Source organism: Mobula birostris, chromosome 3, assembly GCF_030028105.1.
Source record: "Mobula birostris isolate sMobBir1 chromosome 3, sMobBir1.hap1, whole genome shotgun sequence".
Taxonomy (NCBI): Eukaryota; Metazoa; Chordata; class Chondrichthyes; order Myliobatiformes; family Myliobatidae; genus Mobula; species Mobula birostris.
The window spans coordinates 41,654,163-41,668,144 of NC_092372.1; the positions used below are offsets into that span (position 1 = coordinate 41,654,163).

The following is a 13,982-nucleotide window of genomic DNA, read 5'->3' on the forward strand; positions in this document are numbered from 1 at the left end:
GTGAGAAAAGGCAGCATGTGCCTGAACAGCCAAGCTCCTCCCCCGGAACTGCATTCTAGCTGGCATTGCTTAAACACATGCTTTATCTTGATTTATTTTGTGCATCTGTTAGCAAGATGAGTGCTAAGGTATTAGAAAAGCCTAAGAGAGCTCGTTAGGGTGTTACACTTAGCATAAAACTAGACATTAAGCGTTTCGATTGTGGTGAACGAAGTAAGGACACTGTCTGCGCATTGAACTTGCCTATGTCCACCATTCGCACTATTTACACGCAGAGAGAAAGAATTTTGAAAGCTGCCGATGTTACTGTTGGTTCTGCTCGTAGCAAAGTGGCCTCTCTTAGTCGGCATCCAATAATGGATAAAATAGAAAGTCTATTGCTTGAGTGGATTGATGGGTATACAAAGCGTGGTGTTCCATTAAGTTTTCTTTTACTTAAGGAGAAATCAGTCAGTCTTTTTAATGAGCTGAAACAGAGAACACTGGACGATGGTGATGAAAGTGTTGCGAAAGTGGAATTTAAAGGTAGTCATGGGTGGTTTGATTGGTTTCTGAGGCGAGGGCAGCTTCTTAGTTTAAGCAGAGGTCCCCAACCTCCGGCCCACGAAGAATGCAGTGGTGCAGCGGTAGTTGAGACGCACACAGCACATCTTTAAGAACAAAGCTGAAATAAACAAGCTAATTAATTAGGTGCCACCCGGCACGTAAATGTTGGCCCAGATCAGAGGCGATTGCCAATTGCATTAGGTGGTTCTCTGTATAAGCAAGTGTTTAACTGTGATGAAACTGCAATTTATTGGAGTCTTCCCGGTTCCGGTAAGTGAAACTATACTGTACATACATTATTTCTACTTTATATAGGCTGTGTATTTTGTGTTATTTGGTATGATTTGGTAGCTTCATAGCTTAAAGGTTACTGGAGAGAGTGTTTCTGCCGAGAGCGCTTCCGTGAGATTTTCGCTGTGCTAGACGGTGCTGCAGAAAAGTATTTCTACTTTATATATGGCTGTGTATTTATCATATCATTCCTGCTTTTACTATATGTTACTGTTATTTTAGGTTTTATGTTATTTGGCATGATTTAGTAGTTTTTTTTTGGGTCTGGGAATGCTCAAAAAAAATTTTCCCATATTAATAAATGGTAATTTCTTATTCACTTTACAACATTCCGGCTTAAGAACCGTTTCATAGGAACGCTCTACCTTCGGATAGCAGGGGAAACTTGTATTCTATACATCAGGGCAGCAGTTTTATTAGGACACGAATCCAGACACAATGATCAATAAGCAGTTCTGACCTAAAGTTATTGACTGGAGATTTCAGTTCTGTTTTTCTCCTCTCAAATGCTGTTTGACCTGATGAGGCTTCTGTTTTTCTTTCAGATTTGCAACATCCTATATTTTGCTCATGAACTGATTTAACCTTGTACTTGTGCAGTTAGCTAGCACCCAAAATTATACGTTTGCTATGGTTACATGATTAATACCACAGTTATGAATGATAGTGGGCAAAGCAGAAGGAGGTCAAGACCCATTTCCCATGGAGCTTGCCTTCAAATGTAGAATTAAATTGCTAATTTTTGCTTAAAGGCAACTTTTCTTATAATGGATGCACAATGTCCACAAGATGAAAGTTTGGGTTGTTTATATTGTAGAGTGCTGTCATCAAAGAGAGCAGGTTTACATCTGTGCTCTGCCACATCTGTTTTGTTAAAAGTCAAATTGAGTTCTAGTATGATCCCTCAATGACTGCCATGGTAGCAATATAAAGAGGGCATAAAGGGCCTGTTTACAAACCCCATTTCCAGAAAAGTTGGGATATTTTCCAAAATGCAATAAAAACAAAAATCTGTGATATGTTAATTCACGTGAACCTTTATTTAACTGACAAAAGTACAAAGAAAAGATTTTCAATAGTTTTACTGACCAACTTAATTGTATTTTGTAAACATACACAAATTTAGAATTTGATGGCTGAAAACCACTCAACAAAAGTTGGGACAGAGGCATGTTTACCATTGTGCTACATCACCTTTCCTTTTAATAACACTTTTTAATCATTTTGGAACTGAGGATACTAATTGCAGTAGATTTGCGATTGGAAATTTTGTCCATTCTTACTTGATACAAGACTTCAGCTGCTCAACAGTCCATGGTCTCCGTTGTCTGATTCTCCTCTTCATGATGCACCATACGTTTTCAATAGGAGATAGATCTGGACTGGCAGCAGGCCAGTCAAGCACACGCACTCTGTGTCTACAAAGCCACGCTGTTGTAACCCGTGCAGAATGTGGTCTGGCATTGTCCTGCTGAAATAAGCATGGACGTTCCGGGAAGAGACGTCACCTTGATGGCAACATATGTCTCTCTAAAATCCTAATATACGCCTCAGAGTCAATGGTACCTTCACATACATGCAACTCACCCATGCCGTGGGCACTGATGCACCCCCATACCATCACAGATGCTGGCTTTTGCACCTTTCGCTGATAACAATCTGGATGGCCGTTTTCATCTTTGGCACGGAGAACTCGACTAGCTGAAATGTGGACTCATCTGACCACAGCACACGGTTCCACAGTCTTTCGGTCCATCTGAGAAGAGCTCGGGCCCCGAGAGCTCGCTGGCGTTTCTGCATAGAGTTGATGTATGGCTTCCTCCTTGCGTAATACAGTGTCAAGTTGCATTTCTGGATGCAGCGACGGACTGTGTTGAGTGACAATGGTTTTCCGAAGTACTCCCGAGCCCAGGTGGCTATAATTGTCACAGTAGCATGACGGTTTCTTAGGCAGTGCCGCCTGAGGGCTCAAAGATCACGCGCATTCAACAGTGGTTTCCGACCTTGCCCTTTACGCACTGAGATGTCTCTGAATCTTTTCACAATATTATGTACAGTAGATGTTGAAAGACCTAAATTCTCTGCAATCTTGCGTTGAGAAATGTTCCTTTTGAACTGATACTTGAATATTCTGTGAACTTTTCAATCTTATTTTAACTCTCTCCTAACTTTTGTTGAGTGGTGTTCAGCCATCAAATTCTAAATTTGTGTATGTTTACAAAATACAATTAAGTTGGTCAGTGAAGCTATTGAAAATCTTTTCTTTGTACTTTTGTCAGTTAAATAAAGGTTTACGTGAATTAACATATCACAGATTTTTGTTTTTATTGCATTTTGGAAAATATCCCAACTTTTCTGGAAATGGGGTTTGTACATGCATAATGGACCATAAGTAACAATAGAAAATCAAATTGATTCTAGCTTGATCAAATGCCAGAATAAATTTGTTATCACTGACAAACATTTGTTCTGCTGCAGCAGTATAGTGCAATGTCAATTATCATAAATTACAAAAAAATAATGAAACCAAAAGATACTTGGACCATTCAAAAATCTGATGGCTGAGAGAAGCTTGTTTCTGAATCAGAGTGTGGTTATTCAGGTTCCTAGAAGACTCTAATCATAATACTAATAACAATAAGAGCTGGATAAAACATTTGTATAGCTTTTAAGCACAGTTACAGTTTTAACCAAAAAACAATTTGTATTATAAGCTTATCTTAACTACTATTATGTTTTGGGTTGAATTTTATTTTACCAAAAAAAATGGTTGGTTTGTGTCATCAAATGATTGAGTTTTTTTTTAATATCAGGTCATTGGAAAGCTCTTGATGCCAGAACTTTGTGAGTTTTATTACTTTAAGAACTTGCACAGTTCTCATGAGTTCTTCATAAAGTGGATTTTCCAAAAGTGACCTTCTGCTGACAGTACTTGTTGACTTGACCCATGCTGCATGTTGATCCCTGGTTCTTCAATCTGGTCACTATATATAGGTTTCTACCATTGCTATTAAATAAGACTGCCAAAGTCATAATTTAAGCTGTGATCATACTCTTGATTTGTTATTGTTGGTAAGTGCCATACATATTGCAGGATTTTGTGGTAAAGGCTTAAAAAAAATTATTTTTGGCCAGGTGAGCTTACTTCCAGTATTGGTTGATGAAAGCTGTTCACTTTGCAAGCAAATGTTGTGATTTTTAGTATTTGCAAAAAATTGTCATTTCAATCTTAATTGCACATTTTTATTTATTCTGTAGCTACGCATTCTAGTTCTGGGTTACCTCACCAGGAGAAATTACCTCCTAACTACCCTGTCATGATGCTTCCTTTTCACACGTGTACATTTTTAAAATATACTGCTTAGAAAAATAACAAGTAACACTAATTGTGTCTCCTGTGTGAGCTCTTCATTAACCTGAAAAGGAGACCATTGTTGGATGAAGCTGAAATATCAGATTTAAAACCTTCTACTAAGTATCTACCTTGCCTGCCTTCCAGCTTCCAGCAAACAATGGGGGGTGGGGGAGATGAATTAGGCAGTTTCTGAATAGAGTACATGTATGATTTGTACTTCTGGTGAATTGAAGGAAAGGGCAATACACTTAAGAATGGGGAGATGTATGGCAGGCATTTTAGCATTTTCTTGCTTAACCTTTCATACAAATAATTTGAATCACTTTAAGTAATGAGGGCATGTCAACTATGATAGAATAGAAGTAGGGCTAGCAGCAAGGATTCTGGACCATAACCTAGACACATTTTTGGATTCCTGAACAGCAGCTGGGGAACGTAAAATTGCTGTAATCAAATAAACCTGGAACTAAAAAAGAGTGCTATTCTTGGAAATATTGACCATGAAATATTGAAGCAAATTCATTCCTTGCATAGTCTGGCTAATGTGCAATTCTCGATGTACCATTGTAATTGACTCATAACCATCACCTCAGTTCAAGGAGAATTATGGATGTTCAGTAAGATCTAACATTACCAGCAGTGACCAATGCATAAAGAATAAGAAAAAAAAGCTTCATTCATGAGAATTCACCAAATTGATAAATCAATGGAAAACTCAAGCCAATTTTTCAAATAAACTGGCATTCTGTATGTACTTCTATTCATGCAGAAATTTTACCCATAGCACCTGCAAGTAATATTCACACAGGAATGTGTAATAGTGTATTAGATGACTGTTGTATTTATGTTTAATTCAAGTTTATTTTTGGAAGCAACTTGGAAGCATTCAACGTGCATTCAATGTGCATTCAACGTTTGCCTATGGATAACCCTGAGAGAAGGGAGCAAAATTAATTCTAATTGTGAAATAAACTATTTTCACTTGTATTGTAACGTGAATTTCCATTTCTTACAAGATTTGCTATGATCTTGGAATGCTCTAGTTAATGTTTCCTGGTATTGTCATTGGTTCTCTGTGGTGCTCTGTTAAGGAATAAATCATAGAACATAGAATAGTACAGCACATTACAGGCCCTTCGGCCCACAATGTTGTGCCGACCCTCAAACCCTGCCTCCCATATAACCCCCCGCCTTAAATTCCTCCATATACCTGTCTAGTAGTCTCTTAAACTTCGCTAGTGTATCTGCCTCCACCACTGACTCAGGCAGTGTATTCCACGCACCAACCACTCTCTGAGTAAAAAAACCTTCCTCTAATATCCCCCTTGAACTTCCCACCCCTTACCTTAAAGCCATGTCCTCTTGTATTGAGCAGTGGTGCCCTGGGGACGAGGCGCTGGCTGTCCACTCTATCTATTCTTATTATCTTGTACACCTCTATCATTTTCTTTTCATCCTCCTTCTCTCCAAAGAGTAAAGCCCTAGCTCCCTTAATGTCTGATCATAATGCATACTCTCTAAACCAGGCAGCATCCTGGTTTCCAATGCTTCCACATCCTTCCTTAATGTCTGATCATAATGCATACTCTCTTAACCAGGCAGCATCCTGGTTTCCAATGCTTCCACATCCTTCCTATAGTGAGGCGACCAGAACTGGACACAGTACTCCAAGTGTGGCCTAACCAGAGTTTTATAGAGCTGCATCATTATATCGCGACTCTTAAACTCTATCCCTCGACTTATGAAAGCTAACACCCCATAAGCTTTCTTAACTACCCTATCCACCTTTGAGGCAACTTTCAGGGATCTGTGGACATGTACCCCCAGATCCCTGTGCTCCTCCACACTACCAAGTATCCTGCCATTTACTTTGTACTCTGCCTTGGAGTTTGTCCTTCCAAAGTGTACCACCTCACACTTCTCCGGGTTGAACTCTATCTGCCACTTCTCAGCCCACTTCTGCATCCTATCAATGTGTCTCTGCAATCTTTGACAATCCTCTACACTATCTACAACACCACCAACCTTTGTGTTGTCTGCAAACTTGCCAACCCACCCTTCTACCCCCACATCCAGGTCGTTAATAAAAATCACAAAGTAGAGGTCCCAGAACAGATCCTTGTGGGACACCACTCGTCACAATCCTCCACTCTGAATGTACTCTCTCCACCACGACCCTGTGCCTTCTGCAGGCAAGTCAATTCTGACTCCACCTGACCAAACTTCCCTGGATCCCATGCCTTCTGACTTTCTGAATAAGCCTACCGTGTGGAACCTTGTCAAATGCCTTACTAAAATCCATATAGATCACATCCACTGCACTACTCTCATCTATATGCCTGGTCACCTCCTCAAAGTATTCTATCAGGCTTGTTAGGCATGATCTGCCCTTCACAAAACCATGCTGACTGTCCCTGATCAGACCATGATTCCCTAAATGCCCATTTAGATGTTAACTAAAACAACTTGATTGCTTAATGGAAGTCAGTTTTGCAAACATTCTTCAATTATTGTACCTTTTTATAGCAAAAAATGCTTAGTTTACTTAAAGGGTTGTATGAATAAGTATACTGTGGGACTTTAATTGCAGCATTTCATAGTCCTGTGTACCTACCTCCTATGCACTGGCAATGTTAAGCAGGTGAAAAGAAGCTATTTTATATGTTGAATAAGTCTATCAGAATTTGATACACTTTGTAATGTTAATAAGTTACATGATGCTACTTTGCATTAAACCATTTGTTACCTGAATAAAATATTCACCTATTGGGTATTTACAGCAGTTTGTTATTGTTACTCTGGTTTTCTAGAGTTACTCTTGGTTTTGTATTATGCTATGCAAGGAGCAACCAGGTTCTTAAAATTGTGGAAACTTGCATTTTTATTGTTTAATTATATTCGATGAATAGTTAGTTCAGTGTATTCTTCAATATTTTCCTTATGTCAATTTTAAAGATCAGCTGTTTAATTTATTTATTTAGGTTTTTAAGAATCATCATGGTACTTAAGTTTTCCCATTTCACTGACTAGTTTCTGTTTACAACAGGTGCTCTTACCAAAGTAAAGGAGAGTAACCGACATGTGGAAGAAGGGAAGATGGAGCTACATCAGGCAGATGGGGTCCGTGAACGTTGTGACACTATTTCCTTCGCCACATTAGCCGAAATTCACCATTTTCACACTATTCGTGTATCAGACTTCAAGACACAAATGCAGCAGTTTCTTAAGCAGCAGATTCTTTTTTACCAGAAGGTGACTCAAAAATTGGAGGAGGCCTTGCAGAAGTATGATGATGTTTAACTTCTGAAGATCTGATCTTTTTTTTTGTGGCCTTTCACACTGAACTAATGCAGGTGACCTTCAGATGGTCAAATTATTCTTGGATTAGCCTTGATGTTTATTACATTGAGCTTCCAGGTTGGGTGATCGAGCATCAAAATTTGTTGAGCAGTCTTTTGTATAAACAAAACACACGAAGTTTGCTACATAAATTACTCCAAATTGTGTCAGGAAAGGGACTGGGAAGAAGACTATTTAAATGTAATGTACTATATGCTAACACTACCATACTAACTTTATTCTGCAATATGCAGTATGTGTATACTATCTAAATTTTTGCTTTATTTAACAAGGTTATCCTGGGGACATTATTAGACTCAAAATCCTGTGTCATCTTAAAGTAATAGGCAGGTGGATGGATGCATCAAATGTATATTCTCCACACGTCTTGCTCTGAATGCTGAGGAAGCCAATAGACTTTAGTTTGTTCTGTAACAAATGAAACGCAAGGGTTAAAACATGTTTATGGATTCCAGCCACAGCAGCTATGTTACTCATGTGCCTTTTGAGTCCCTTGTCTTCATAGTTTTATTAAATGCGTTTGTTAAAGGCGGAGGATATCATGAGTTTCCTCTACTTAAATTGCACCAGGGAGTGATTTTTGAGCTCTGACACATCAGGGAAGGAAGACTATATAGCTCTCTGGGTTGGTGGCAATCACAGTAAATATGAATGAAATTACACTCAGGAAATCAGGGGATGCTATTATAAACACAACCATTATGCTGGCAGGAATGACAGGTTTCAGAGTGACTATTCCATGTTAGTTGGAAATAAAGTTATCAAAATTTAGGGGAAACATTATTTAAATCTTGTAAGAATGTGGAACCACTTTCCTCAGTAGCTTAAGGCTGTGTATGTATTGAGTTAACTTGAATATTTGTCTAAAACATTTTAAATTGAAGGATATTTCATAATGAATTAAAAACAGAAAAATGTGCAAATCACCAGCTGATCTCCTAAATGAGAATTAATGAAGATGAAATTTCTGTGTACTTCAAAAACTACATTGCAATTCCTGTTTTTGACAAATCATTGATAACAATCCATTCTGCATTATCTGGCTGACTTTTGCACCCACCTTCCCACTCTAACTCTGGGTTGTACTACAATGCCTTGTCTGTAGAACATATATATTCTGACATTACATAAAATGTGTTGCTTGGTGGGAGTTGTTGCAATCCATTGTATCCTTTGAATACAGTAACTGACAAGGAGTTATTGTTAGCTGTCCTGGGCACGACAACCAAAGAACTGGCTGTTTTTTAGGCTTTTTCATCTGAAAATGAAAGTATTATATTTCATAACAGTACATTGAAATGATCAAATCGTAAAAGGTTTGAGATTTAACTGAAATAAATTTTAATTTAGCAATCAACTGCACTGGAATAGTCTGCCATTACTGGGCAATGTACAGTTATTGCTGTCATTAAAGGAAAACTTGCTGAATTTTTTTGCCACTAGTTAAAATGTCACATTGTGTAATGGTGCTGTGAGCAAAAGTAACTGGTCTTCGCGGCAGCCTACACTAAATAGCCATAAAGTGTTTTTACAGAGGGTATTTGTGGGAAACCAGAAAGATATGAAGATGTTTACAGCTTTTTGTATTACTTGTCATGGTTCCTGATCTGCAACAATTTGATAACCAGGATTTGTGGAATAAAATGACTGTTCATTCATAAGACTTGTATCAAAACCGTCAGACTTTCTGTGAAAGTGCTCTTTATATGAATCATCAGCACAGTTAAGTGATTTCATTGTATGCAACATAATAGATTAAAAATACTATAAGTGAATTCACTGGGCATTATTTACTTGTGTGGGTAAACTTTTTTTTAAACATAGCATTACTATGGCTTTATATATCTAAAGTGTTGACAAATATACTTGATCCAAATGGTGTATATTTAAACTGCAGGGTGGAAACCTTTTTTAAAAACCAGTGTCCCTCACTACTTCACCCTGCATGGTGAACAACTTTCTCTCTCCAATTTTTATCTGCCTGGACATTTTTTGGTTTGTTGCCCTTTAAGATCTTCATCATGTTCTGCTGCTGTGGCATTGGCTGTTTATTTTGTCCAATTCACTGAGTTTGCAGAATTTTATCAATAAGGACTAACCCCAGTATTCACTAAACCTGCAGACAAAGTTTTGACAGACATCTCACTTTCATGTTGAATGTTAACTCTGATACCTTTTTATTCTTCCCAAAGTTGTTTGCTATGTTGCTACTATGTATTAGCTTATCACCAAGATCTCCAAGTCTTGCTCAATGGACCCAGCATTTCAACCTGTCATCTCTTGGCCTTTTCTCTTTTCCACTTTATTGACCTTTCTGCTGTTCCACCTCAGTTATATCTGCAACATTTCTGACACCTTCCCACAGAATTTTTTCCAGGTTCTCATTCTTGTACATATTTTCACTGAGGGCAGCCAAATCCTTCACACCATTTTTACTCACACCCCCAACCCTCCAAACGCAAATAGGACGGTTTATGCAGCCTATTTGGTGCTTCAGTCTAGACGATCCCTCTTCATCAGCATCTGCCTTTGTCTGGATGAGCTTTATTCTCATAGTTGTTATTCTTTAAAATGTGAAATTTTCTCCAAATAAAAAACTTTGAAATTGGAGCAGAGGGCATTTTCTTACTCTGCCTGTCAGTGGTTTTATGTGAAGCATTCTTTTTCAACATTCTCACTTTATGATATTACTGTCTTCTGCTCCAACTCTGAATAAGAACATTTAATCATCATGTTAATGTTCATTTAAGAACACTTAGCCAAGGCGAGAATCAACTCCTGTCTAAGCAAGGACCTGGACATTGCGGAAATAACCTCTCCTCCTCACTGACAATCAACACTGGTGCTCTTCAAGGAAGTGAGGCTGCTCTACTCTACACCTATGATTGTGTGGCTAGGGATAGCTCAATTGCCATCTTGTGCTGTTGGCAGAATTTCAGACAGTGACAAGGAGGTATACAGGAAAGAGATCTGCTGGTTGAGTGGTTTTGTAACAGCAACATTGAACTCAATGTCACCAAGGCCAAGGAATTGATCGTGCACTTCAGGCAGGGGAAGTTGGGGGAATGCAGGACAGTCCTCACTGAGGGGTCAGCAGTGGAAAGGGTGACAGTATCTCTGAGGATCTATCCTGGGCCCAACGCATTGATGCAGTTACAAAAAAGGCATAGCAGTCTCTGTATTTCATTAAGAGTTTGTTCATTGGTATGTCGCCAAAGACACTGGCAAATTTCTACTGATGTACTGTAGAGAGCATTCTAACTGGCTTTACCACTGGTGTGGAGGGGCCACTGCACAGAATTGAAAGAACGGCAGAAACTTGTAAATTCAGCCAACTCCAACATGCACACTGTCTCTCCCCCTCAATGTTGAGGACACCTTTGAAAGATGATGCCATCACCCAGGTCATGCTCTCTTCTCATTGCTACCATCAAGGGCAGACACTCAATGTTTCAGAAACAGCTTCTCCCCTCCCCCTCCCCCCCCCCACCATCAATGGACAAAGAACTTCTGAATACTTTTTTTCTTGAACTATGTAAGATTTTTATATATACTTAAAAACTATGAATTTCAATATATTAATGTACTGCTGCCACAAATCAATAAATTTGATGACATATGTCAGTGATATTAAACCTAATTCTCATTCTTTCACTCACAAAATGCTGGTGGACTGCAGCAGGCTAGGCAGCATCCATAGGAAGAAGCACAGTGGACGTTTCAGGCCGAGACCCTTTGTCAGGACTAAATGAAAGAAGAGATAGAGCGTCTGCAGATTTCCTCGTGTTTGCTCATTCTTTCACTGCCAGTTTCTGCTCTGTTCTAGTCTATTGACTGTCTGTTCCTTTTCTAGCCTTTTATCTCCATTTCCTTTCATAGATTTGTAACCTGTGTTTAGAAAAAGTGTCCGTTAATTGCACAGTTGTGTGAGCAATTTCACCTTGCTTAGCGAATTGTAAAAGATGCTTTTTTCCTTACATTGCATCAACTATAATGATTTTTTTTTTTGCTAGCACTATGTCTTCATTGTAGTTCTGCTGCTATCACAATACAGTCATAAACTGGAACCATCTTCAATGATGTACCACTTCTCATCATTCCCAAAGCCAGGATGCTTTACCTTCACTTTTGTTGTACCTAGCCTTGAAGTTCATCTGCAATTGCTAACACCTCCAATATTGTAGAACTGCCAGAAGCATTTCATCTACCCTTTTATTTCAACTATTCTGAAGGCATCATTCACACCAGCATCTTCCCCCAATCTCCATCGTTCCTTGCTGTCTAACTACAACAGATGAAATATCTGACCTTTATTTCATCACAGGTCAGGACCTTATCATCATTTTTATGCAAATGAGTAATTTACTTATAATTTAGTTTGCTGATGAAAACAGGTGGGAAACATGCTGCAATGAGGATATTTGCTCAACCTATTTAAATAGCATGGAAATGAGCCATTTGATCCAGCTCGTCCATATTGGCAATGTCTGTCCACATCACTCCCACTTGCTTGTGTTAGGCCCATATCTTTATTGTGCCTTTCCTATGCAAGTATGTGTCTGGATGCCTTTTAAATATTGTAATTGTATCTACTCCCATGGATAGGCAATTCTGTGGACGCAAAAAAGAAACTAGGATGGTATTTGCCTCCCAGGTGCCAGGGTTTGTAATGTTTCTGAGTGCGTCCACAATATCCTGAAATGGGAGGGTGAGGAGCCAGAGGTGGTGGTACATGTTGGTACTAATGTCATAGGTAGAAAAAGGGTGGAGGTCCTGAAAGCAGAATACAGGGAATTAGGAAGGAAGCTGAGAAGCAGGACCTCAAAGGCAGTAATCTTGGGATCACTGCCTGTGCCGCATGATAGTGAGTATAGGAATAGAATGAGGTCGAGGATAAATACATGGCTGAAGGATTGGAGCAGCCAGCAGGGATTCAGATTTTTGGATCAATGGGACCTCTTTTGAGGCAGGTGGCCTATACAAAAAGGACAGATTGCACTTGAATCTGAGGGGGACCAATATCCTGGTGGGGAGGTTTGCTAATGCTATTGGGGAAGGTTTAAACTAGATTTTGCAGGGGATGGGAACTGAAGTGAAGAGGCAAGGGATGGCGAGGTTGAGCACAAATAGAGACAGCTTATAGGGAGCTTGTGAGGAAGGATAGGCAGATGTTAGAGCAAAGGTTCACTTAGCCTGAGGTTTGAGAGGTGTATGTTTTAATACAAGGAGTATCATAAACAAGGTGGATGAACTTAGAGCATGGATCAATTCGTGGAACAATGGCATTGTGGCCATTACAGAGACTTTGATGTCTCAGGAGCAGGAATGGCTGCTGAGTGTGCCAGGCTTTAGATGTTTCAAAAGAACAGGGAGGGAGGCAAAACAGGTGTGTTTGTGGCTTTGCTAATTAGTGGCAGAGCATTTTGGAGGTAGTGACCACAACTCTGTCTCCTTCACCATAGTGCTGGAGAAGGATAGGAGCAGACAATTTGGGAAAACATTTAATTGGGGTAGGGGGAAATATGATGCTATTAGGCAGGAACTTGGGAAAAGATGTTCTCAGGGAAATGTACAGCAGAAATGTGGCAAATGTTCAGGGAATATTTGCATGGAGTTCTGCAAAGATATATTCCATTGAGACAGGGAAAGGATGGTAGGGTTAAAGAACCATGGTGTACAAAGTATGTAGAAGGCCTAGTTAAGAAGAAAAGAAAAGCTTATGAAAGGTTCAAGAAACCAGGTACTGTTAGAGCTCTAAAAAATTACAAGGTTGCTAAGAGGGAGCTTAAGAATGAAATTAGGAGAGCCAGAAGGGGCCATGAAAAGGCCTTAGTGAGCAGGATTAAGGGAAAACCCTGAGGTATTCTGGAAGCATGTGAAGAGCAAGAGGATGAGCTGTGTGAGAATAGGACCATTCGGGTGTGATAGTGGAAATGTGTGCATGGAGTCGGAGGAGATAGCGGAGGTACTTAATACTTTGCTTCAGTATTTACCAGGGAAAAAGACCTTGGTAATTGTGGGTATGACTTGCAGTGGACTGAAACACTTGAGCATATAGACATTAAGAAGGGATGTGCTGGAGCTTTTGAAAAACAGTAAGTTAGATAAGTCACTGGGACTGGATGAGATATACCCCAGACTACTGTAGAAAGGGAGGGAGAATATTGATGAGCCTCTTGCAATGATCTTTGTGTCATCAATACAGATGGGAGAAGTACTGGAGTTTTGGAGGGTTGCAAATGTTGTTCCCTTGTTCAAGAAAGAGAGTAGCGATAACCCAGGAAATTATAAACCAGTAAGTCTGACTTCACTGGTGGGCAAGTTGTTGGAGAAGATCCTGAAAGGCAGGATTAATGAGCATTTGGAGAGATGTAATCTGATTAGGGATAGTCAGCATAGCTTTCTCAAGGGCAGGTTGTGCCTTACGAGC

The 13,982-nt window shown here is 39.4% G+C and overlaps 1 protein-coding gene across 3 annotated transcripts in view; it reads left to right on the top strand.

Annotated features, from left to right (window-relative positions):
• LOC140194991 (sorting nexin-18-like) overlaps positions 1–13,982 on the top strand; it is a 103,798-nt gene that overhangs the window by 31,195 nt on the left and 58,621 nt on the right. Inside the window, exon 2 of one of the 3 annotated variants that reach the window (XM_072252509.1) lies at positions 7,239–9,327. The exons of the other annotated variants lie outside the window; for them this stretch is intronic. Within the exon in view, the coding sequence (XP_072108610.1) occupies positions 7,239–7,492 (254 nt within the window). The 3' untranslated portion in view covers positions 7,493–9,327. Of the gene's footprint in view, positions 1–7,238; positions 9,328–13,982 lie in introns of those variants that run through there. 3 annotated transcript variants of the gene reach the window in all.